Source organism: Perognathus longimembris, chromosome 23, assembly GCF_023159225.1.
Source record: "Perognathus longimembris pacificus isolate PPM17 chromosome 23, ASM2315922v1, whole genome shotgun sequence".
Classification (NCBI taxonomy): domain Eukaryota; kingdom Metazoa; phylum Chordata; class Mammalia; order Rodentia; family Heteromyidae; genus Perognathus; species Perognathus longimembris.
Window position 1 is genome coordinate 32487054 of NC_063183.1, and position 24765 is coordinate 32511818.

Genomic DNA, 24765 nt, shown 5'->3' on the forward strand with positions numbered 1-24765 from the left:
TCTCTCACTATCTTTTTAATTTCTGCCTCCCAAGTAGCTGAGATTATAGAAGTGAGTTATTGTGCCTAGCCATAAGTTACGTGTACCTCTTATATGTAAGAATGTGACATATCAACATTGTTTCTTAAAAATTGAAGGACAGAAAACAGAGAAAGGCTTGAAGAGCAGCATGAGATGAAGGTCTAACAAAGTGTCTTACAGAGCTGGAGGCTGGGGGCTCATGCCTATAATCCTAGCTACTCAGAAGCTAAGAGCAGAAGAATAAATTCAAGGCCAGTCTGGACAAAAACGTTTGTGAGATCCTATTTCCAAAAAAAAAACTTTTAAAAAAAAAAATTAAAAACCCAGCAAAAGGTCCCACACAGCTGAAATGTGGCTTGAGTGGTAGAAGGCCAGCCTAGCAAGTGCAAGGTTCCGAGTTCAAACTTCTTTACTGAACAGAAGGGAATTGGGCCATCACCGAGGGTTTGCTGAAGTTGTTGCAGATGAATCTGGAAGGGTGTTGTTTGGTGCCATAGGTCCTGTCTGTATGGGCACGGACACCCGGGGCTACCTGGGGACCCTTTCTGCTTTTTTGTTTGTTTGTTGGAGATCAAGACTCAAACTCCGCATCCGATGCTTTTGCTCATTGGCTGGCACTCTACTGCCTGAGACACACCTCCCACCCCAAAAGGCTTAGGCCTCCCCCCCCCCCCGCCCCCCGCTTTCTGGGTTGGAGGAGTGCCTGACTGTGCCTGTCTTCCAGTGAGGAGCCCGTCTGCAGCCTGTTCTATCCAGACCCGGCGCTGAGCCCGAGCAGCCTGCTGAAGGCCCAGCCTCCCCCTCCTCTCCCATCCCTGTGAGGCGCGCTCCCCTCTAAAGCCGTCTGGCTGGAGCGCTGGCATTGTGAAGTGACTTGGCTGTGTGCTAAGTCAAAAGGAATGATTCATTTCTGTTTGTACGCTGTAAGCCATTCATTAGCATTCAAGATAATACTTCACATTTATATGATACCCAAGTGCTTTCACATAAATTATCTCATTTGATGTGATCTTCAAAACAGGCCTGTGAGGTAGGCCAGAACTATTAGCTCCAATTTATAGATGAGAAAACCAGGACTCAAAGAGTTTAATTGATTTACCTGGCTAAAGTGGCTAGTAAACGCACAATCCCTGCCCAGACCTGAATTTCCTATTCCTCTTTCCCAGTTTTTTGCAAGACCTACCCTTCCTGAGTAATTAGGGCAGCTGGATGGCCTGCAGGCCCCAGAGTGCCCCGGATTCGGGCAGCGACACAGATAGATTTCACTCCACAGGTAACGCTGCCTGACTGGGGCAAACCCAGCTGGCACACGCGGGGATGGGAAGCGTGAGGAATTGTGTTACATTTCATCTTAATACTGCACAGTCAACTTTCCAGTTGAGCTAAGGTAGTGTTTGGAATATTTCCTATTGGAATAGCTGCTTTCCTTAACTTTCCTGTACCTGAGTACTGTTGCATACCTTCTTTAACTTGCAGTACGTCTTTACTACCGTACATGTGGTGTTATTAAAGGAAATGAGAGCATGAAGGTGGCGGGGAGAACAAATGAGTTGTGGGAAGTGCCAGGCTCAGAGAGAGGTTCTGTTTCCTGGGAGAGGCAGAGACAGGGTGACAGCAGGCAACGGGCAGATCTAGGGGGTGGAAATCTACAACCTGAGAGAAGACTGAGAAAGGACTTGGGGTATGAGCCTGAGATCGAGGTGCTTAGGACAAGGATGGGAAGGAGGCAGCGAGGCCGGAAAAGAAGGTGGTATCTGCCATGCACTGCTTCCCATGAGGATAGCTGGTTCAAAGGAGTGGGCAGAAAAGGAGATGAGGCCCAAGAAAGAGTAGTGGAAGAGAGGACTAGAAATGGAGGCCAGACTGAGGGGGGGGGGCGGGGGAGGAGCTAGAGCAGCACCTTAGGGGTGGCCTCGGGACGCAGATCTCAGGCGCCTCAAGGGCCAGGCTTTGGGAGAAGCTTGCCAGACCCGGGGTACACTCCCAGGTATTCCTGGGGGACTGTACCTAGAGCCTGCTTAGCAGCTTGAGAGATGGTGTGAGGGCTGCTCCCAGAGCCAGGCTCACATTTGGGGTCATTGAACTGGAGGGGTAGGCTAGGGGTGGCCACCTCCCTGCTTTCTGTCTAACCTTAGAATCTGCCCACAGCCTCTAAAGTGCCCAGGCATTTGGGGATTTCCTTGAGGTATTGTCTCAGCATGGGCCACAGGTTGAAAGGAGAGAAAGTGACTTTCAGGCAGGAGACTCTTAGATAAGTGCCCAGCTGTGTGTTCGCTTCCTGTCTGTGACTTCAGGCAGTGGCATAACCTCTGGGGCTGCTGGAGGGAGATGTTTGCCTCTCCAGGCCTCGATTGATGACTGCCTAGCCTCTGATTCTGGCCGTTCTCATTATGATGGGGCCTGGGCATGGATTTCAGGGTGAGTCATTCACTCGATGCTCTGTCTCTTCTGTCCCTGTGGTCACATAGGGCTGCCTCCCTGTGTGTCCTTATCTGAGTCCAGCCTATCCGCCTGACTTAAGAACTGGGTCTCATTGTACCTCGTACTTACCTGGCTCCAAGTTTTATTATAAGAAAGAGCAGCAGCCTTTAAAGAAATAATGATCTCTTCTTTGTAGGGCACCTTTCTTTTAAGTTAATGATGGCTATTTTCTGTTTATTGGATCCCTTAGCCCTTGCTTTTTTGAGTGAGTCACGAGTTTCTTCTCCTGCAGAGGTGAAACTGGAGGCAGGTGGTTGTGAGAGGCCCTGCTGCCCTGCGGCAGAGCCCTGTGGACGTGGCCAGGACCCAGCCAGCCCCCTGCTTGGACTCCACTTACTGAAAGTGGTGGAACCAGTTCCGGCAGAGCTTGTGGCTGGGAGGGCTGGGTGGCAGGTGATTCATTAGTCACCTCCCCTCTGTGACGTGATGTCCTAATGTCGCTTTGGAGACCTACCTTCACTTCCCACTGGTTGTCCTGTGGTTGTCTCCTTAGGTGAGTTCCTCCCTTTTCCAGGCTTGGTGTTTCAAGAGAATTTAGCAGCTGGAGTGGGAATTGTGAAGTAGGGTCAGAAGAGCACCCACTTCCTTCTCCTCAGTGTAACTGACATACTTAGGGACTCTAGTTATGTTTTTGTTGAGAACCGATAAACAGTTGTCCCTTTCACTCAATAGATGTCTGTCTGTCTGTCTGTCTGTCTGCTGTAAGGGCTTGAACTCAGGGCCTGGGCACTGTCCCTAAGCATTTGCACTCAAGGCTCGCTCTCTATCACTTTGAGCCACAGTACTATTTCTCGTTTTATGGTGGTTAGTTGGAGATAAGGGTCTGAGACTTTCCTGCCTGGGCTGGCTTCGAACTGTGATCCTCAGATCTCAGCCTTCTGAGTAGCTAGTATTATAGGTGTGAGCCACCAGCACCCAGCTTCAACATGTATTTATTGTCTGCCTACTAAGTGCCAGATGCTATTCAATGCCTTGTTCTGAGCCCTGGAGAGAAGAACTCCCAGCCTCTTCTGCATAGTCTTTATCGGGTGACCAATGGCTGGCCCATGGGCTTATGAGACCCTTGAATCATTTGATACATGACTAGACAGACATAGGTGCTTCTTATTGGCTGCCTGTGGCCAGATGCCTGTATTGAAAATTTTGTTTGCCCATGAATGATGTTCTAAATACCTATGTGGTCCTCAGCAGACAAAAAGATTCTTTACCTTTCTAAAGAGAACCCATGTGCTGTCATTTGAGGTGCAGTAATAGCCAGCTTCTCTTTTCCCATACCATCCCAGAAAAGAAACAGATGAGAAGCACAGTTAGGCTGGCAGTCTAGGAGAGGCTGACTAGCAAAGCTGTAGGAAGACTGTAAAAGGAGTAGAATTTCAGATTATTGCCACTCCAGGATGCTCAGCAAAGCCTGACTTTGCTCTCAGAAGCACTGGAATATGTTAGAACATTCAGTAGTCGAACCTCTGTGGCATGGAAGACCGATTAAACTCACCTAGTGTCCTGGGGGTGGGAGGGGAGAGCAAAAGGACGCTGACCGGTGGTGAGAGTTTAGAAAGATGACTGGAGAAGGAAGTTCTGTGAATCAGAGCTTTTCTGTCAATCACCTGAGGTCTTGTCATTGTGGTGCTGTGCCCTGGAGATGCCCGGTCCTCTGAAAACCACAGTCCAACCTGGTGGCCAGCAGCTCACACATCATCCTAGCTACTCAGGAGCCTGAGACCTGGAGGAAAACATTCACAGCCTGCTCAGACAGAAAGCTTTGCCAGATTCCATCGCCAAATAATGAGGAAAAAGCAGGGCTTGGAGATGTGGCTCAGGTGGTAGAGTGCCAGCCCAGCAAGTGTGATGTCCTGAGTTGAGACCCCTGTGCCACGGAGCTGGAAGTGTGGCTGAGTAGTAGAGTGCCAGCCATGACCGTGAAAAGGCTGCCCCAGGACAGGCAGAACAAGCAATCGAGCAAGCAAATAAACATCAGTTCCTTTTTGTGAAGTCTGGGAAATGCAAGCGCTTCCCAGCGCTAGAAAGACCAGAGTTGGGGCAGCATGGGAGCCGTCAGCACGCCCACCTCTTGGCCCTGTTCCTGCAGACACAGTTCTCAGAGGAGCTTCCGGCCTGGGGTCCTGGGCTCCCACAGTCCCATTCTTTTCTTTTTTTTGCCAGTCCTGGGCCTTGGACTCAGGGCCTGAGCACTGTCCCTGGCTTCTTTTTGCTCAAGGCTAGCACTCTGCCACTTGAGCCACAGCGCCACTTCTGGCCGTTTTCTATATATGTGGTGCTGGGGAATCGAACGTAGGGCTTCATGTATACGAGGCAAGCGCTCTACCACTAAGTCAACCCCTTGTTACACCTTTCTTACCCAGAATCCAGCCTCCTAACCTGCTCAAAAGGTGGGGTTATTTCCTAATAAGCAACATGGAGACCACAGGCCTTTGAAAAAGCCTGCTTCAGAATAGTTTTATTTATCTGATGAGAAATTCTTCAGGAAGCAGTCACTCTAGGAGGGCTGAACAAAGCTGGAAAGCCGGTTTGTAACACAAAGAGTTCAGCTCCAAGCCAACTGGTTGAAAGTCAGAACTGGCTGGCCATGCTCAAACCGAGAATGGCCCTGCCCAGGGCAGGCGTAGCAACTGAATATAGCAATAACTAGTTAATCAAGACAGATACACTTGACCAATATTCTTTGGCCAGTGGAATTATGGTTTGTAGCCACTCTGGCTACCTAGCCATGCCCTCTGCTCTTTGTTTTGTTTTGTTTTTTGTTGGTAGTGGAGCTTGAACTCTGGGCGGTGGTGCTCCCGGAGCTCTTCAGCTCAAGGCTAGCGCTCTACCACTGGAGCCACAGCACCACTTGCCCTCTGCTCTTTGAATGACAGTATTTCAGAGACCCTGGAGGCCAACCAAAGACTGAGTTTTAGGATTTCCCCTAGCAGACTTGAAACTAACATTGTCACCTAGAGAATGGGGGGAGGGCGGGGTCTGGGAATGTGGCTTAGTGGTCGAGTATTTGCCTAGCATGCCTAAAGCCCTTGGCTCAAGTGGTAGAATGCTAGCCTTGAGCAAAAAGAAGTCAGAGACAGTGCCCAGACCCTGATTTCAAGCCCCAGGACTGGCAAAAGAAAAAAGAAAGAAAGAAAGAAAAAAAAAAAGAATTTGAATGGGGACCAGGGGCCTTTCTTGAATTCCTGTCAGGTTTACTGTATTGAGTGCCTCTTCTGGCTTTTTCTATGTGGTTCTAGGGAACTGAACCCAGGGCTTCATGCATGCTAGGCAGGCACTCTACTGCTAAGCCACCTTCCCAGCCCGAGTGCCTCATTTTTATTAAATGCTTCCCAGTAACCCACCACCACCCATGTAGGGCTGCTTCTTCTCGGGAGTTGAGGGACCAAAGACCGAGGGAGACTTAGTAGCCTTACTCATTTGCTCAAGGTCATGCTATTGGTATGTGGAAGTTTCTCCATTGGGAAAATACATCTTTCCAGCCTTGTGTGGTAGCTCAGGCGTGCCTGTAATCCCAACACCTCCAGAGGCAGAAGCAGGATTTTGAGTTTGATGTCAACCTGGGCTGTAGAGTGAAACCTTGCCTCTGAAAGTGACTGTAACATAGCTGGGTGCTGGTGGCTCAGGCCTGTGATCCTAGCTACTCAGGAGGCTGAGATCTGAGGATCACAGTTCAGCGCCAAATCCAGGTTGGAAAGTCTGTTAGACTCTTATCTCCAATTAACCACCCTAAACCAGAAGTCAAACTGTGGCTCAAATGGTAGATCACTACCCTTGAGCAAAAATTGCTCAAGGACCACCCAGACCCTGAGTTCAAGTCCCAGGACCACCACCTCCAGCAAAAGACAGTAACAATATAGCAATAATAAATGTTATGCAAATAATAAATAAATATGTATGTAAACCAATATATAGTAGTAAAATATAAAGAAATATTTTTTTATAAACCAGCAATGAGTTTTTTTGGGTGCTAGTCCTGGGACTTGAACTCGGCCTGGGGACTGTCTCTGAGCTGTTTCAAGGCTAATACTCTAGCCACTTGAGCCACAGCTTCATTTCTGGCTTTTTAGTGGTTAAATGAAGATGAGAGTCTCATGGACTTTCCTGCCCAGCTTGAACAGAGATTCTCATAGCTCAGCCTCTTGACTAGCTAGGATTACAGGTGTGGGCCACTAGTGCCTGGCTTTTTTTTTTTTTTTTGCCAGTCCTGGGGCTTGAACTCAGTGCCTGAGCACTGCCCCTGGCTTCTTTTTGCTCAAGGCTAGCACTCTACTACTTGAGCCACAGGTGCCACTCTGGCTTTTTCTATATATGTGGTGCTGGGGTATCGAACCCAGGGCTTCATGTATACAAGGCAATCACTCTACCACTAGGCCACATTCCCAGCCTCAGTGCCTGGCTTTACAGTACTGAAGTTTGAACTCAGGGTCGCATGCTTGTTAGTCAAGTCCTCTGTCACTTGAGTCAGGCCTCCAGCCCTGTGACATATTTTCATAGAGGACAGAGAACTATGAGGTTCATATTCTTTGGGCAGGAGGACCCCATAAGCCTCCTCTGTCAGACACCCTGGTTTATTGCCCTTGAACTCAGGAAGCTCTCCCCATTTGGCCCTGCTCAGAATGGGGACTGTCGACTCTCACTTCTAATTTTGCTGCTGTCTGCTTTATGAATCCTATCTACCTTATGAATTGTATTAAGCTTTGCATGTGTTCAGTGTCATACATGAGTTAGCTTTATTATCTTTAATTATCTTCTTGGCCCAGTTTGCATTTTTTTGTATACTTTTATATATTATTATTCTCTAACTTTTTTTTTTTTTTTTTTTTTTTGGTCTTGGGGCTTGAACTCAGTGTCTGGGTGCTGTTCCTGAACTCTTTTACTCAAGGCTAGTGTTCTGCCACTTTGAGCCACAGCTCTCCTTCCAGTTTTTGAGTGGTTAATTGGAGATAAGAGTCTCACAGGAATATCCTGAATGGGCTGGCTTTGAACCATGATCCTCTCATCTCAGTCTCCTGAGTAACTAGCATTACAGGCGTGAGCCACTGGTGCCCAGCATTTTCCAGCATTTCTTTGTCCAAAGCTGTGCTTTAAAATTTGTTGGTGTGAGCTGGGTATGCTTGTTTGTGATCCTAGCTACCGGGGAGGTTGAAATCCAGAGGGTTGCAATTTGAGCGCAGGAAGGTTTGTGAGATCTCATTTCAACCAATAAAAGCTGGGTGTGGCGTGCCTATCTATCATCCCAGCCAGTTGGGAAGATGAAATAAAAGAAACTGAGGCATGGGCCAGGCCTTGAGGGAATGAATGGGCTGCGTGGGGTACCTGGGATCTGCTGGGGCAGCTGTGCTTGGTTGTCTGGAGGCGCGGTGTGTGGGAGGCTGGTGGTTGGACGGGCCACGGGGGAGAAGGGAGGATCCTCCGCGGAGGACTGGCCGGCTTGCCTCCAGTAGAGTCTCCTGAGACTGCTGTAGACATTTGCCAAAGGGGCACACATTCTGGAAAAAGAGCTCATAAGGCAGCCAGCTAATCCTTCTATATAGTCATTTCCCTTTGTCACATTTTCAAAAAGAGAGACAATCAGTTTATTTGAAAACAGAGGGGAAATCATGAAAGAAAGAGAAAGCATCAGCCACGGGCTCCAGCAGGTGTCCTTTTTTTTAAAGCTTAGAATGAGATTCATAAAGGCAGCGACACTACCTTGTGCTGCTGTTCGTGGCTTCCCTCAGCAGGGCCCTAATGAACCTCTCACTTCTTCTTGAAAAAAAAAAAAAGATGAAATCCATAACACGCTCTCAAAACAACAGAAAAGAAGAGTGGAGTGTGGCCCAGGTCGGGTGCAGGGCGCAGAGCCGCCGTCCAGGAAGAGGAACAGGTGCCACCAGCTGGGCTGCGCACACTCCTTTGGTTTTTCTCACTGATTCGTCTCTGCTTTCTGCTACCCCCGTCAGATCTACAAGAAACAAACACATGTGAACAACTTGAAAAGAGTTCTGTGAGCTGGACAGTGGTAGCAGCTCATGCCCGTAACTAGTTCTTCAGGAAGCTGAGAGCTGAGGATCACAGTTTGAAGCTGGCCCCAGCAGGAAAGTCCATGAGCTTCTTACCTCCCTTAACCCGCAAAAGAGCCAGAAGTGGAGCTGTAGTTCAAGTAATAGAATGCCAGGCCCAGAGTTGAAGCACCAGTATGACACAACAGCAGTAATAAAAGCCCTGTGATACAAAGAAGCAAAAGAAACGTCTTCCCAGACGCACCCTGTATTGCAGGCAGGCCTGCTAACCCTAGTGCTGACAGCCTCACCTCAGGGTGAGGTTGTGGGTGCTGGGGAGATCCGTCACCTTGAAGACTAGCCCCTTCTCTTGGTCTCTTCTCCTCCCTTGCCCACCTCACGAAAGGAGCCCCCCACCCTGGCTCCTATGGGTGTAAAGTGGTGTTCCCGTGTGTTGGCATGATGCAGGGGAAAGTTTGGGGGGACCTCGCCATGAAGTCTATCCTAGAGGCTTGGAGAGAGGCTGGCAGGTGGAGAAAAGCATCTGTCTTTTAACTTGATCGTTTGTATTATTTTACTTACCAGAAAAAGCAAACATATATATTTAAATATATTTAAAGATGTTAATGAAGGTTTGAAAAGGAAATGAAAATGGGGTCACAAAAGAAATGAAAAAGAGCGAAAGAGATTCTTAACCTGCTGTTGTAAATGTAAGACTGTCTAGAAAGTTACCACCTCCCTTCCCTTATTATTGTGTGCATATACACATCTACATATATTTACATATCTATGTGTATATCTATATATATCTATACATATATTTTAGGCACTGGGTTGAACTCAAGGCCTCCTGTTTACTATGCAGGTGTTCTACTACTGAGTGACATCTCCAGTGTTGTGTCATCATTGTAACTTTTTCTTTTATTTGTGTGCTGGCCCTGGGGCTTGAACTCAGGGCCTGTGACCTTTCTGCTCAGTGCTAGTACTCTACCACTTGAGCTTTTGGTGACTAATTGGAGTCTCAGGGATTCCCCTGCCTTTGACTGGCTTTGAACTGAGATCCTCCTGAATAAATAGGATTACAAGTGTGAGCCCAGTTCATAGGTACCCAGTATATTGTAACTTCCTTTTTTTTTTGGCCAGTCCTGGGGCTTGAACTCAGGGCCTGAGCACTGTCCCTGGCTTCTTCCCGCTCAAGGCTAGCACTCTGCCACTTGAGCCACAGCGCCGCTTCTGGCCGTTTTCTGTATATGTGGTGCTGGGGAATCGAACCTAGGGCCTCGTGTATCCGAGGCAGGCACTCTTGCCACTAGGCTATATCCCCAGCCCCAACCCTGGCTTCTTTTTGCTCAAGGCTAGCACTCTGCCACTTGAACCACAGCGCCACTTCTGGCTTTTTCTGCTTATGTGGTGCTGAGGAATCGAACTCAGGGCTTCATGTATGCTAGGCAAGCGCTCTACCACAAGGCCACCTTCCCAGCCCTCACTGTAACTTTTTAGCCTTGCACACAGGGAGGGCGGTGAGTAGGCAGGCCAGGTGTACATAGGCAGGCATTTGGAAAGGTGAGGATGTAAGGAAGTGAGTCTGCACACTCATGGCCACCACCCAAGGCCTGTGCTGGGGGGAGATGTTCCTGCCTCAGCGCAGTCAGGAAAGGCCAACTGGGTTTGGGTTGCCTTGGCCTTTAGGTGTGGACTGGCATGGCCCAGCAGGTGGCAGCACAACTCTAAAGATGGGCTAGGTGAGGCTGCTGACTCTCAAGAGAGGAGTTCCAGCAGACACCTGCCCGGCAGGCCCTCGCTGGCAAGATGCTGGCTGTGCCTCTGAAGGCCCGTGTTTCACATGCCTGGTTGTGGGAGGATTTAGGCTCCATCTGTGAAGTCTGCTTAGCTGTTCCACCCAGGAATTTGCGCAGCCAGTTAACTTGCACAGAACAGAGGAGGCAGAGGCCTAAAAAGCAGAGGCATGGCTCCTGAAAAACAGCTGAAGGTAGTATTTTACAGCTGGAATCCCAGCTCCTCAGGAGATGGGAGATTCAGAGCATCGTGGTTTAGGGAAAAAACAAGGGAGCCTCCATTGCAACCAACAAGCTGGACGCAATGGTAGATGGCTGTGGCGCCGGCTAAGGGAGAATTGTGACCTGAGGCTGAGTCTGGGCAGAAACTTGAGACCCTGTTTGAGAAATTAAAGCAAAAGCAAAAGGATATGAAAATTAGCCGGGTGCCTGTGGCTCATGCCTGTTATCTCAGCTACTCAGGAAGTTGAGATCTGAGGATTATGCTTCAAGGCCAGCCCAGGCAGAGAGGTCTGTGAGACTTTTCTCTCCAATTAATCACCAGAAAACTGGAAGTGGCGCTGTGGCTCAAGTGTCAAAGTGCTAGCCTTGAGCAAAAGAAGGTCAGGGACAGTGCTCAGGTCCAGAGTTCAAGCCCTAGGACCTGCAAAAAAAAAAAAAAAAAAAAGAAAATTAAGTAAAGCAAAACAGGTATTATCAGGGTGGTGGTATATACTTATAATCCCAGATTCTTATTCTTCTCCTTCTCCTTCTTCTCCTCCTCCCCCTCCCACTCCCTCCTCTTCTTTCTCCCCTTTCCTCTCCCCCTCCCCCTCCTTCTTCTTTTTGCCAGTCCTGGGGCTTGGACTCGGGGCCTGAGCACTGTCCCTGGCTTCTTTTTGCTCAAGGCTAGCACTCTGCCACTTGAGCCACAGCGCCACTTCCGGCTTTTTCTGTGTATGTGGTGCTGGGGAATTGAGCCTAGGGCTTCATGCATGCTATGCAAGCACTCTACACTAAGCCACATTCCCAGGCCCTTGTTTTTGTTTTTTAACCTCCTAGTGGCTGAGTTACACACCCTGTTCCCAGAGTTGCCCTCTAAGCACTTCTCATTACTACTTCTCTCTAAGTCAAGCACCAGAGACCTTGATTGCCATACCTTTTTTTTTTTTTGGTCAGTCATGGGGCTTGAACTCTGGACCTGGGCGCTGTCCCTGAGCTCTTCAGTTCAAGGCTAGTGCTCTCTCATTTGAGGGACAGTGCCACGTCCAGTTTTCTAGTGGTTAATTGGAGATAAGAGTCTCATGGACTTTCTTGCCCCAGCTGGCTTTGAACCGCAATCCTCAGATCTCAGCCTCCTGAGTAGCTAGGATTATAGGCGTGAGCCCCTGGCACCCAGCCTTTTTGGTTATTTTTGAGGCAGGGTCTTGCTGTGTAACCCAGGCTGGGATCTTCTGCCTCCTCTGCCTTGTCAGCACTGGGTGGCAAGCTATGGAATGTTTTTGATGGGTCTGTCCAGTGTGTGTCTAATGTCCGTGGTGCTACAGCGAGTGTCTTTGAGTGTTCATGTTGGCATATGTCTGTAGGTCCAAGTTTGCAGGGTTGGGTCGCAGGAAAGTGCGTATTAACATTCCCTTCAGAAATGTCACCTGCCTTCTTCGCCCACCCAGAGGTGGACAGCAGCAGTTGACTGCTGCAGAGAGACCCGCACGCTGTGCCCGGCCATCAGGAGCCCTGGACGCCGGCCCCTGTGAGATGTGCGCCCAGCAGGAAGTCCCGGATCCTGCCCCCTGCTGGCTGGTGGCCGCCGGCTCCCTCTATGGCCCCTGCCTAGTGGCTGCCAAGAGGGACCAGCGCCTCCCTGTGGGCAGGCCTGGCGCTTCCCTCATCACTCGAGCAAGGCTGTCCTGTCGGTCCCTGGGGCGGGAGTGAGTGACCATGGCTCCTGTTTCCCGACTCCCAGGTGAAGAAGGCATACCGGCAGAAGGCCCTCTCGTGCCACCCCGACAAGAATCCAGATAATCCCAGAGCAGGTGAGGCTCTCCGGAGGCCCCGGGGTGGGGCGTGGCCGCCCAGCCCCTGTGGTTGGGGATCTGAGCTGTGTGTGTGAGTGTTGTGTGTGCCAGGCCTGGGCCCCGTTCTGGGGCAGCACCTCGCCTGCGGGGTGACGGATGCACTTGCCCGGCCGTGCATCGCCTCGGGGCTCTTTTGCCCTGTGCAGTGCTGGTGAAGTGCTGTCCAGAGGAAGCGACCATCACCAAGCCTCACTGTGTTTTTCTCCTTTGTTTTTGTCCCCTCTGCTCAGCTGAACTCTTCCACCAGCTTTCCCAGGCCTTGGAGGTACTGACTGATGCTGCAGCCAGGGTAAGGATGTTACTTGAGCCCAGTAGCCCTGTGGTAGAGACCACTGCTGCCCTCCTGCCCCGTGGCCCAGCCCTGCAGCCCCTGTCCCCAGGCTGCTGCCCTGATGGCTCGGCTAGGAGGTGGCTGTCCTTTTCTCTGACTCTCTCTCTTTGTTTCTTTCTCCTGCCAGGCCGCATATGACAAGGTCAGAAAAGCCAAGAAGCAGGCAGCAGAGAGGACCCAGAAACTTGATGAGAAAAGGAAGAGAGTGAAGCTCGGTAGGTGGAGGCGCTGCGCCGCCTGGCCTGTGGCTTCCCGCTCCTTCCCTTCTGGGTCACTCCACTTTCTTCAAGCCTTGCAGAGCCCCTCGTTCCAGGCTCTGGACAGCTGCTCTAGACGCAGGGTGCAGGAGAGTCAGGAGCCCCAGCAGCTACTGTGGAGGGAGAGTCAGGAGCCCCAGCAGCTACCGTGGAGAGTCAGGAGCCCCAGCAGCTACTGTGGAGGGAGAGTCAGGAGCCCCAGCAGCTACTGTGGAGGTTGAGAAATCTGCTGGCGCTGATCCATACAGTGCGAGTGAGATGGGTGCGTTTATTCTCTGCGCCAGCCTGGGACTTGCGAGCCCTCGCTCTGAGAAGCTCCTTCAGAAGGGCTAAGGACATCTCTCTTTTTTCAGCAGCTTTATTTTTTTTTTTTGGCCAGTCCTGGGCCTTGGACTCAGGGCCTGAGCACTGTCCCTGGCTTCTTCCCGCTCAAGGCTAGCACTCCGCCACTTGAGCCACAGCGCCGCTTCTGGCCGTTTTCTGTATATGTGGTGCTGGGGAATCGAAACTAGGGCCTCGTGTATCCGAGGCAGGCACTCTTGCCACTAGGCTATATCCCCAGCCCCTCAGCAGCTTTATTTTGAAGTGTTCTTTGCAGACCATAATATCTGTAATCTGAAGAACTTTTTTTGGGGGGCCAGTCCTGGGGCTTGGACTCAGGGCCTGAGCACTGTCCCTGGCTTCTTTTTGCTCAAGACTAGCTCTCTGCCACTTGAGCCACAGCACCACCTCTGGCCTTTTCTATTTATGTAGTACTGAGGAATCGAACTTCATGCATGCTAGGTGAGCACTCTACCACTAAGCCACATTCCCAGCCTAGAACATGACTTTTTTTTTTTACTTTTTAACTTTTATTAATTAATTTACTCGATGGTACTGGTGATTGAACTGAGAACCTTAGTGCTTGGTCAATAGATTCTCGACTAGTTGAGCTATTCCTGCAGTCCCAAGTGTGTGTGTGTGTGTGTGTGTGTGTGTGTGTGTGTGTGTGTGTGTGTGTGTTTATTTATTTATTTGCTGGTCCTGGGGCTTAAATTCAGGGCATGAGCTTTGTTCCTGAGCCTCTCAAGGCTAGCACTCAACCACTTGAGCCACAGCGCCACTTCGGCTTCCTTCTGTGTATAGGTGGTACTGAGGAATCGAACCCAGGGCTTCATGTATGCTAGGCAAGCACTCTCCCACTAAGCCTTGTTCCCAGCCCACCCCAATCGTATTTTTATTGGACTTAATAGATGGTGTCACTATGACCATAAATTAATTTTTTTTGGTTGGTTGTGGGGCTTGAACTTGGGGCTTGGCCATGGTTTCTGAGCTTTTGTTTTGTTTTGTTTTGTTTTTCTTGCCAGTACTGGGCCTTGAACTCAGGACCTGAGCACTGTCCCTGGCTTCTTATCGCTCAAGGCTAGCACTCTACCTCTTGAGCCACAGCGCCACTTCTGGCTTTTTTCTCTTTATGTGGTGCTGAGGAATCGAACCCAGGGCTTCATGTATATGAGGCAAGTACTCTACCACTAGGTCATATTCCCAGGTCCGTTTCTGAGCTTTTTTTGCTCAATGTTGATGCTCTACCACTCTGAGCCACAGTGCTACTTCCAGGTTTCTAGTGGGTGTGAGCCACTGATGCCTAGTTGTAAATTAATTTTCAGACATTTGCATCAATCCAATAAGATTGATCCAGGCATTCTGTACTCAGTTTTTCTCTCCCCTCCCCCTCCTCTCCTTTTTTCCCCCTTATATCATATATTTTAATCTGCATTTGTTCTGTCCTAATGCTTCCTTTTCTCTATCCAAAAAAAGCAGGAGGACTGGGATATAGCTCACGGGTAGTGCACTTGCTTAGCCTGCAGGAGGCCCTGGGTTTGATCCTTAGCACTGAAGTGGGTAGAGTAAAAAGCAGCGAGTCCCAGGCCCGAGAGACAGGTTTGTCCCAGCAGCTGGCCCTCAGAGGGCCACAGCTCGTTTCCTTTGGCAGGTAGGCAAGGCTTCTGACCTGGGGTGGCTCCCTCCTCTAATCTGCCCACCTGCAGTGAGGCTGGGAAAGGGGACCGAGGGGGCGGGCAGGGAGCTCAGCAGAGGCAATGGAGTCAAAGTCCAGGCAGGTCTAGGTCAGGCCAGTATTCCAAACCACAGGGAGAGAGGCCAACAGCCCTACCCACGGGCAGCCCTGACACAGCCCTGGGCGGTTGGCCGGGCACCTGTGCTCAGTGCAGGGGAGGAACCTGCTCCGTCAGTGTGAGCTGTTCCGCCCTCCCCAACCCTGCTTCTGTGCCGGAGCCCATCTCTTCTGGGCTGTGCTCTCTGTGACCTTGGTCAGTGGAAAATAACTTCAGGCATGTAGGCCCTGTGGAGGAAGCCGGAGCTACGTGTGGAGCTGTCCTTTTTTTCTCTTTTTGTAACTAGGGCTTGAATGGGACTCGAGCCTGTTAGGTAGGCCTTCTACCACTGCCCCGCACTACCTCTAGTCCTTTTCTTGGACTGGCTATTTTTTTTTTTTTTTTTGAAGTCAGAGAAAGCAGTTGAAATTTATTTAAAGTCATGAGAAAGTACTCTAGTGGTATATGATATCTCCAGACAAAACGCGTAACTGGAATACATTTCTCTTCAGATTGGGCTCCTCTAGGACCCTAGACAAACTATTTCAACACATATGGCCTAGGTCTTTTTGTTGTTGTTGTTTTGGTCTTAGACCTGGACTTGAACTGTTCTCACTCATTGGCTAGTGCTCTTCCAACTGAGCCACACCTCCAACCCCCAGGCCTAGGTCTTTTATCTTGAAAATGAAGAAATGGGGGAGGGGGCTTGGAATGTGGCCTAGTGGTAAAGTGCCCGCCTTGTATACCTGACTCAGGCTCTGAGTCCACGCCCCAGGACTGTCAACAAAAACAAAACAAAGAAAATGGAGAACTCCTTGAGGGACTTAGGGGTGAACCAAGTAAGGAAGCACACTGTGGTTTGTACTCTTAGGCTTGTTTTCACCTTTTCCTGTTTAAGATTAGATTCTGGGGACTAGCCCTGGACAAGCAGCTAGTGATAGTAATGTTAATTGAACATGAGTGGTACTGTGTTAGATAGTGGGAATAGATTTCTTCTTCCTTTGAGGCAGGGCCTGTGGCGCCCAGGCTGGGTTTTGTGCTCTTCCTGCTTCAGCATCCCCTTGTAGCTGGGATTATAGGTGTCTGCCACCATCCCTGGCAGAAATTGAATTCTTTTTTTTATTTATTTAATTTATTTATTAATTGAACACAAATTTTTTGACAAGGTGTTGTGCAAAAAGGGTACAGTTACATAGTAGGGCAGTGTGTACATTTCTTGTGATATCTTACGCCCTGTTTTCCTATCCCTTCTCTAGGTCAGGTAGACATATATACAATATACAATGTACCAAGAACATATACAGTAGCCACGTGGCCACACCCAAGAAAGTTCACCTAGGGCTTTAAATGTAATGTCAATATTAGACAATATGTCGACAGTAGTCTTATATGAACGTACATGCATAGCTTTTGAGCTATTGTATTCCCCTGAGAGGTCAAATTTTGACCTTTATATGTTGAGTAATTGTTTGGTTTTAGTTACATACTGTTGGGTCGCTGCCCCAATCCTGTGGGGAATACTATTTGACAAGCAGTTTTTGGTTTCACAGACTTGGTCTCTACTGTCTCTCTGTCTCCCTTTGTTAACAGTCATATATCAGGGAGATCATGCCCCTTTGTTTTCTGTGTTCTAGGCTTGTCTCGCTCAACATTATTTGTTTGAGTTCTGACCATTTCCCTGCGAATAACAATATTTCACCATTCCTAATCGCTATGTAGTATTCCATTGTGTATAAGTACCCTATTTTTTGGATCCATTCGTCTGTGGAGGGGCATCTGGGTTGTTTCCGTATTTTGGCTATTGTGAATTGTGCCGCGATAAACATGGAAGTACAAATGTCTTTTTGATATCTTGGGTTTTGCTGTTTAGGATAGATGCCTAGGAGTGGTATGGCTGGGTTATAGGGTAGGTCTATGTTGAGCTTTTTGAGAAAGCTCCATACTGTTCTCCAAAGTGGTTGTACTAATTTGCACTCCCACCAACAATGGAGAAGGGTTCCTCTTTCCCTGCACCCCCTCCAGCATTTGTTGTTGCCTGAGTTCAGGGTATAGGCCATTCTAACTGGGGTGAGGTGGTATCTCAGGGTTGTTTTTATTTGCATTTCCTTTACTAGCAGGGATGTTGAGCATTTCCTCATGTGTTTCTTTGCCATTTTTGTATCTTCTCTTGTGAAGCCTCTCTTTAGCTCATTTGCCCATTTCCTAATAGGTTTATTGGGCTTGGAGGGGCTTAGTTTTTTGAGTTCTCTGTAGATGACAGATATCAGGCCTTTGTTGCTGTGCTGGTAAATATCCTTTCCCATATGGTTGGCTGTCTTTCTATTTTGGTGGCTATGTCCTTAGCTGTGCAGAAACTTTTTAATTTGTAGTAGTCCCGTTTGTCGAGTCTTTCCCCTATTTGTTGTTGGACTGGCTATTTTTAAGCTAGGGCTCACTTCCTGCTGGAGTATGGCCAGGACTGTGATCTACCTGCTTAGGCTTCCCACAAAGCCAGAATGACAGGGCTGTGTCACAGCATTTGTTCTTGGTCAAGAAGGAGTCTCATGAACTGTTTTGTCTGGACTGGCCTCAAACCACAATCCTTCCTGTCTCAGCCTCTCAAGTAGCTAGGGTTACAGGTGGAAACCACCAGTTCCTGGGGACTGTGTCACCCTGTGTGAGACTTGATGGGTGCTTGGGTGGACGGAGGCCGTACAGGAACTGTGACAACTGTGCCTCTTGTGCCTAGACCTGGAGGCACGGGAACGCCAAGCCCAGGCCCAGGGGAGCGAGGAGGAGGAGGAGAGCCGAGGCACCAGCACTCTGGAGCAAGAGGTGAGCCTCCAGGCCATCTGCCAGGGAGGCCGGAGGAGGACAGAGGGGGAGGAGGGAGTGCCAGGGGGGCGGCCACTGTGGAGAGGGCTAGCTCTCCCTTCCTTCTGTAGGAGTGAGCCAGCCTGCCGTTGGGTCTGCACAGGATTGTCACTCCCTCCATCTCCTGCCCTGCAGATCGCACGCCTGCGGGAAGAGGGTTCTCGGCAGCTGGAGGAGCAGCAGAGGCTGATCCAGGAGCAGATCCGCCAGGACCGCGAGCAGAGGCTGAGGGGTGAGGCCCACGCTCGCTCGCTGTTCTTCTCCAGGGCAGCGCCCCTGGCCCCCGGTGGCCACGCTGGCTGCCCGGGGGTCCGCTGGAGGCTTCCACCTACCAGAGCCCCGGGCACCGCACACCTTTCCCTTCCCCCCAGCTCTCCCCGGGGCCAAGGTGCCTTTTCCTCCACCCGGGGACATGCAGCGTCGTCTTCGTCCCCAGCAAGGTAGTTCTCTAGTAGAGCAGATCACAGTGTGGGAGGCCGGGGCACTTTGCTTTAGTGAACTGTTTGTTGCTATCTCTGCACCTGGCTTGCAGGAGGGGTCCCAGCTCTTGGTTTGGAGGGAGCTCCCTGGTGACGATGTCTGGGCAGGCCTCCTTGGGTGTGGTCTCTTCCCTCCTGACCTGTAAGCAGGGGGAGGGCAGACGTCGCCCCGCACCAAGAGTAGCCTTTTCTAGGACTGCCAAGGTGTCTGTCCTGTGAAAGAATCTTGGCCTCATTCGACCTTTCTTTCTTCTTTTTCCAATTTTTCTAGGAAAGGCAGAAAGTACAGAAAGCAAAGGGACCCCCAAACTGAAGGTGCGTCCTGGTGGGGTCTGCGTGCCACTGCATGGCCATCCACTCAGCCCACACAGACATTTTCTGTGGCTCCATCTTTTTTGGTCATGCAGCTTGAACTCAGGGCTTGGGCCATGTCCCTGAGTTTTGGGGGGCTTTTTTTGCTCAAGGCTAGCACTCTACCACTTAGAGCCACAACTCCACTTCCCTGGGGCTCCATCTTAGTCAGGCTGGTCTCCAAGGAGGCCAGCGTCACGCCTCCCTCCTTCCCGTACCCCTGGGCCTGCAAACCAGGCTGCTCCCAGAGCCTGCGTGGAGGTGGCTGTCCGTGGCTTGGCAGCATCCCCCCCCCCCCCGGAGTGGGAAGCATCGCCGAGGGTGGGCGGGCCACCTGCCTCCCCGTTACCATGGGAAACACGTGTTTGGTGGGGCTCGGAGGACCAGGAGGGCTTCTGCTCGCACACGCGCAGTTGTGGGGTCTGGCGCTGATCTGCCAGAGGCCAGGGTGTGCTGATGCTGCCTTTCTTTTCAGCTAAAATGGAAGTGCCAGAAAGAGGATGTGTCCCAAGGTGGCTACTCCCAGGATGTCCTCCTGCAGCTGTTGAAGAAGGTCTGCGCCAGGCTTCTGTGGCGTGCTGCCGCCTCAGCCCGCGCTCACCCATGCGGGACCGCCCTGCCCTGGACTTCCCTTCACTCCTCTGTCTGCTTCGCTTTGTGTTTTGTTCTCTTGCCCTGTAGACATGGGACAACCCAGAGACTTCTCCCTGGGCCATGTCCTCCGTCGCTGGGGCTGACATGTCCAGCCTGGACTCTCCTTTGCCGCTGATGTGTGGCCCTTGCCTTATAAGCACCAGGCTTGGCCACACGTCCTAGGAGAGGAGGTGGGAGGATGGCTTGAAAGCCCCACCCCCTTCCCTGCCTTCCACCAGATGGGGCGGCTGTGCCAGCCTAGGTCCCCAGTGAGCCCCGTGCTCATTCTCCTTTGCTGTCTGCATTCCTGGAAGCAGCCTTTCTTTTCCGTCTCTGATCTCACTTCTCGGGTCCCCGAGCAGGAAGAAGGTAGCCCCGGGCTGAAATGCCCCAGTAGGCCCAGGGCACCCTATGCAGGCCGGCCATACTGGTGGCCAGCCACGCTAACCACGACCCTTCCTGTCCCCACAGTATGGCGAGGTTCTCAACCTGGTGCTCTCCAGGAAGAAGGCAGGCACTGCTGTGGTGGAGTTTGCGACGGTCAAGGCTGCGGTGAGCATTACGCGGGGCTTGCGGGGCCCGGCAGACCTTTCATTCCAGGCAGGGACTCAGTGCTGGGGGCTCTCCCATTCCCCGTGGGGCCTCTGACCCGCAGGGTGGACGGGCGGGCGTGCTGGCTGCCTCCGCTCCACACTTCCGTCCTGTGCCCGTCTTGGTGGGAGCCCTCGGTGCGCCTCCCCGCCCGCAGGGCCCTCGTACCCGAAGGCCAAGGCACATCCATCTCCCTTGTCCTGGGAGGAGGCTCAGCTGCAGCCTTGTGGTTCCCTCCCTGCCGCTCTTCCAGCGCTGTTTGGGATTCGAGCCCCGGGGCCTTTCTTTGGGGGCGGGGGTGTGTATAGCTACGGATGGAGGACGGACAGGACTAAGTCTGGATGCCCGTTCGGCAGGAGCTGGCCATCCAGAATGAAGTGGGCCTGGTGGACAATCCTCTGAAGATTTCCTGGCTAGAAGGTCAGCCCGTGAGCACTGCGGGCCCCAGCCACTCGGGACAGTCAAAGGTGAGAAGCCGGGCCTGGCCCAGCGCTCGGTCCTCCTCAGTGCGTGATCTCAGGCTCTCCCCCACGTCTAGGGTGACACCAGTGGGGTGAGGCTGACAAGTCCCCAGCCCACGCGGAGGACCGCAGTCACCTGTTGTGTTCTGGAGAGCCGGAGGGGCCCTGTCCTGCCCACCTCTCTGTCCTGCTAACTGCCTGAGGGACCCAAAGGTTTTTCCTAGGAGTGTGGACGGAGGAGGAACATGAAGTGCTCTAAGCTTAACTCAGAGCCCTGATTTAGAAGAGACCTTAGTCCCGTACCTTAACTGAGTATCTCACAGCCCCAGCGAACTCTGCATAGGTCGTGCTATAAAGAGCTTTATTATATCCTCTATGTACAGGGGAGCCTTTCAGCTCAGTTCCTCCACACAGGAAGAAGAGGGGCTGTGGCGGCCGCAGGTGTCAAAGCCTCCCCCCCCCCTTCTTTCACGCCTGGGAGAGGCCTGAGGGTCAGAACCTCATGGCCTGGTCAAGGCTCTGGTTTCAGGTCTGGCACAGCGGGAGCCGCAGCCCAGTAGGCAGCCTCCTCCTCGGAGGTTTGGGGTAGGCAGAGCTCCCTAGCCCTGGTGGAGGGTTCCAGAGGCCAGCTGTGCCTCTTTATCAATAGTGTCCATCCTCTGACCCAGTCCCCCCTCTTCTGGACAGGAAGTCTTCCACTATTTCCATAGCATTTCCTAAAGACTGCAGTCATTAAGGGTTCCGGATCGACCCTAAGTGCCATGTGGCTTTACAGGCGGCTGGCAGTCAGTCCCTGGCGCTGCCTCCTCCAGCAGGGGCGTGGGCAGCGGGTGGGCAGGTTGACGTGCTGCTGCTGGTTTGTGTAGCCCGTTCCCTTCCCTGCCTGCCCACGGAGGCTCCGGGAGCCGCGGTCTCGGTCCGCGGTGCCGGTGCTCGTGCTGTGCGGTGCAGAGGGCAGCTCTGCAGAGGCCTGCCTGCCTCCAGGCTCGGCCGCTCAGCACCTGGAGCGTGCCCAGTGCGATGACACCTGGACCCCAGTTCTGTGACGCTCGTTGCATTGGCACTTAGCTGTTTCCTGTGCTCAGCACCGCTTTCCTGGGGGCTTGGGTGGGACTGCTGCCTCCAAGTGCCAGGCCCCTGGCAATGGTGGCTTTTGAGAGGCTGGCGCAGGCACGGCCTGCTCTGCCCACTCGCCCCGTTCCGCCCCTGCTGGCCTCTGGTTCCTGCGGTTGCAGGGTGTGGTGTCCCTTTCCTGGCCTCGCCAGCTTCCTTCCGGGCTTCTGCCAGAAAGGATGCCCAGCCTTCCCGGCCGGCCTCCTCCCCTGCGCTCGGGGGAGCCGGAGACGCCGGATCCCGGGCTCCTCCCGCCTCCCGGCTCCGCACGCCCTCGCCACCCTCAGCAGCGGGGCTCGCGGGGGAACTGCTCCTGCAGCATCTGCAGAACTTCCTCCAAAAGCGAAATCCCCAGGTCCACTTTGAAGGAGAAGAAGGGGTCGCTGAGGTCGGGCGCGGGCGTCCCCGGGCAGGGGCGGGGGGCCGCGAGGTCCTCCTCCGAGAACTGGCGGAAGGGGCCCACCAGGGACAGCGCCGAGGGCAGGGTGGCCGCGTAGGCGGCCGCGTAGGGGGCTGGGGGCTCCAGGATGTTGGGGCAGCTGGAGCTCTCTCGGTACAGACGGGGGGGCTTGGGAGGGGCCAGCAGGGTGGCCCGGGGGTGTTCATCTCCCCACAGGGGCAGACGCCGGCCATCCGGCCGCCCCCGCAGCTCGCGGATGACCTCGCGGTTGCTGTACTCCTCGTGGTCGCCGCCCGCGGCGCTGGCCTGGCTGAGCACGCTGCCCTGCCTCCGGAGCCGCCGGGGCCGCCCCAGGCTCAGCCGCTTGAAGAAGGAGGCATTGCGGAAGGAGCCTTTCCTCCAGGTCTCCATGCACCCCCCGGAGGCAGCAGACAGGCCTGGCCCTCAGAGGCCCCACACAGGTGCTCCAGAGCAGCCAGCGACCATGGGTCCCCAGGGGGTGCCGGGAACCGGGGAGACAGCCCTGGCCGGGCTAGGGCAGCCCCGGGTGTCTGCTCAGCAAAGTCCTCGGGCCGGGGAGACGAGCAGATTGCCGAGAGAGCCGGCCACAGGAGTTCCCAAGGGACGCAGTGGCCTGGTTCCTTCACAGGACTGGAAAAACCCCAGAGAAAAAGCAGCACTTACGAGCCGGGGCCGGGCCGGGGCGGCGGGGCGGCGGGGCCGGGTGTGGGCTGGGCCGGGGCTCCGCGAGGCTCAGCCTCGTCTGCTCTCTCCGTCGTGGGCTGGAGGCAGAGGCCCCGGCTGTCCGGCTGTCCGGCTGTCGGGTCCAGGCCGGTGGAGGGTTGTGGCCGTCCGCCGCCGCGCTGCCGTCGCACTGATGAGTGGCTTGGCTGTTGTGCCGGTGTGCGTGTGGCCGCGGTGTGTTTGTTTCCAGCTGACTCAGTCAGGTGGGAAGCCGGGTTTCATGCTGTGAGGTAATTGCAGCTGTGACCCACACCCCAGGGCAGTGGGGAGCCTCGGATTCCTCCGAGGACCGGTCTGGGGGCGGCCCTGCGTGGTGTGTCACCAGGCTTCCCTTCTCGCCACCGCGGCCGCCCTGACCCCACAGGCCGGCCCGGCTCCAGCCTCCAGCGTCTGGGAGGAGCCGGGGAAGTGGGAGCTAATTGAAAGGCAGGCAGGCGTGCGGAACACTTGTTGGGGAAGGAAGAGACCTGCCGCTGGTGGGGTGACTCAGCCCTGGGGCGAGCGACAGGGCTTATTAGCCGAGCCCGCCGGAATGGGGGGAAGGAGGAGAGGGTGTGTGTGCTCATGGGGAGCAGCCCCGTGCCTGTGAAGGGCTCGCCCCACGCGGCCTCGCTGCCCTGCCCTGCCCTCCAGTCTGCCTGCCGCTTCCTCCTTCTCCTCTACCTGGAGGGGCTCCTGGCAGGAGTAGAGCAGTCAAGGCCAGAGCCCTGCTTCTTCCCTGCTTCCCTCTGGCCGTGGGCCCCCCTCTCAGAGCCCCCCCGCTGTGGAGGGGGCTAGCCATGCCAGGCTGTCCTGGCGCCGGGCTGAGGGACAGCGCCGGGCTGGGCTGTGGAGGGGAGGGTTTGAGTAGCCTTTTCTGTTGCTCTCCACCACTTCCTTCAAGCCAGTTGGCCTGGACTTGGCTGCTTAATTCCAGCCCCATTCTCGGTTACTCCCCATCCTCGGAGCCCCCAGGGCCCTCGGCCTGGCTCTGCGCGCGTCCTGAGCAGCTGCTGACCACAGGAAGGTCTCCTGGCTTCAGAGCGAACATGGGATGGGCAGCCCAGGGCTCTGCTGTGAGCAGCTAGCATGGTGACTTGTCTAGTGATTACTAGTGTGTGTGTGTGTGTGTGTGTGTGTGTGTGTGCACACGCATGCGTGCTCAAGTCTTGGGGCTTGAATACAGAGCCTGGGTGCTGGGTAGCACTCTACCACTCAACCATAGCTCCACTTTGGCTTTTGGTGCTTCACTGGAGATAAGAGTCTCATGGCCCTTGCTGTCCAGGGTGGCTTGGAACCGTGATCCTCAGGTCTTAGCCTCCTGAGTAGCTAGGGTTACCGGCCTGCCGCCGGCGCCTGGCTTTCTTGTGATTAATCTAGCCTTCCTGTTCCCCACGCTATGCTGACTGGAGGGAGGCTCCCGTCTTGGGCACGCTCAGGAGCCGGGCCGGGGGACGCAGGCAGCTGCGAGAGGGCAGAGCTCCTGTCTGCGCCCAGCAGAGCCTCTGGATCCTGCACCTTAAACTCCCTTCATGGGAAACCAGGCAGATGCCAGAGCAGAGGAGAGTCAGAGACAGGGTGGAGAGGAAACGAAGGGCGACAGGCCTGGGTGGGGCAGAGGAAGTGATTCACTCACAGGGAAGTGCGAGGCGGTCTGTTGACTGAGGGGCTTAGTGAGAGGTGGGCACCGGAGCCGGGCGAGCCCCGAGGGAACAGCGCTGAGATTCCGGGATGTTCTGGTCCCTCCTTCCTCCCCGCCCTAGGCCCTCTCCCAGCGTGCGGTCTGTGGCTCTGACCCGTCCTGTTCCTCGTGTCCCCCAGGGCTCAGTGCTGTCCGAGAGGGACTACGAGAGCCTCGTCATGATGCGCATGCGCCAGGCCGCCGAGCGCCAGCAGCTCATCGCCCGGATGCAGCGGGAGGACCAGGGGCAGCCCACGTAGGCGGCTCCGGCCCTCCACCCCACAGCCCTTTTCTTAAACAGCACCAATAAACCTTTTACAGAGCCTCGGCCTCATGTCTGTGTCTCTCCACCTAGGGGTAGGGTGCTAGACTCCACCCAGAAGTGTCCGCCCAGGCCCGCCCCCCCACCCCGCAAGGAGACAGGTCCCCAGCAGGGCCGCGCGTGGCAAGTCACTGCAGGAGCAGA

At 53.5% G+C, this 24765-nt stretch overlaps 2 protein-coding genes across 2 annotated transcripts in view; one reads left to right on the plus strand and one right to left on the minus strand.

Annotated features, from left to right (window-relative positions):
* The window catches only part of Dnajc17 (DnaJ heat shock protein family (Hsp40) member C17), a 31645-nt gene extending 7019 nt beyond the window's left edge, over nucleotides 1-24626 (plus strand). Inside the window, exons 2-11 of the mRNA XM_048332543.1 lie at nucleotides 12222-12291; nucleotides 12564-12622; nucleotides 12792-12879; nucleotides 17743-17828; nucleotides 18003-18099; nucleotides 18618-18661; nucleotides 19173-19250; nucleotides 19802-19882; nucleotides 20278-20388; nucleotides 24440-24626. Of these exons, the coding sequence (XP_048188500.1) occupies nucleotides 12222-12291; nucleotides 12564-12622; nucleotides 12792-12879; nucleotides 17743-17828; nucleotides 18003-18099; nucleotides 18618-18661; nucleotides 19173-19250; nucleotides 19802-19882; nucleotides 20278-20388; nucleotides 24440-24559 (834 nt within the window). The 3' untranslated portion in view covers nucleotides 24560-24626. The remainder of the gene's footprint in view (nucleotides 1-12221; nucleotides 12292-12563; nucleotides 12623-12791; nucleotides 12880-17742; nucleotides 17829-18002; nucleotides 18100-18617; nucleotides 18662-19172; nucleotides 19251-19801; nucleotides 19883-20277; nucleotides 20389-24439) is intronic.
* C23H15orf62 (chromosome 23 C15orf62 homolog) lies at nucleotides 21779-22344 on the minus strand. Its single transcript, XM_048333058.1, has one exon. It carries the CDS (start codon nucleotides 22304-22306, stop codon nucleotides 21779-21781), a length of 528 nt encoding a protein of 175 aa, XP_048189015.1. The 5' UTR covers nucleotides 22307-22344.
* Nucleotides 24627-24765: the final 139 nt, after the last annotated feature.

Excerpts from the sequence above, each read along its gene's own strand:
- C23H15orf62 (XM_048333058.1), bottom strand. The coding sequence starts at position 22,306 with ATGGAGACCTGGAGGAAAGGCTCCTTCCGCAATGCCTCCTTCTTCAAG.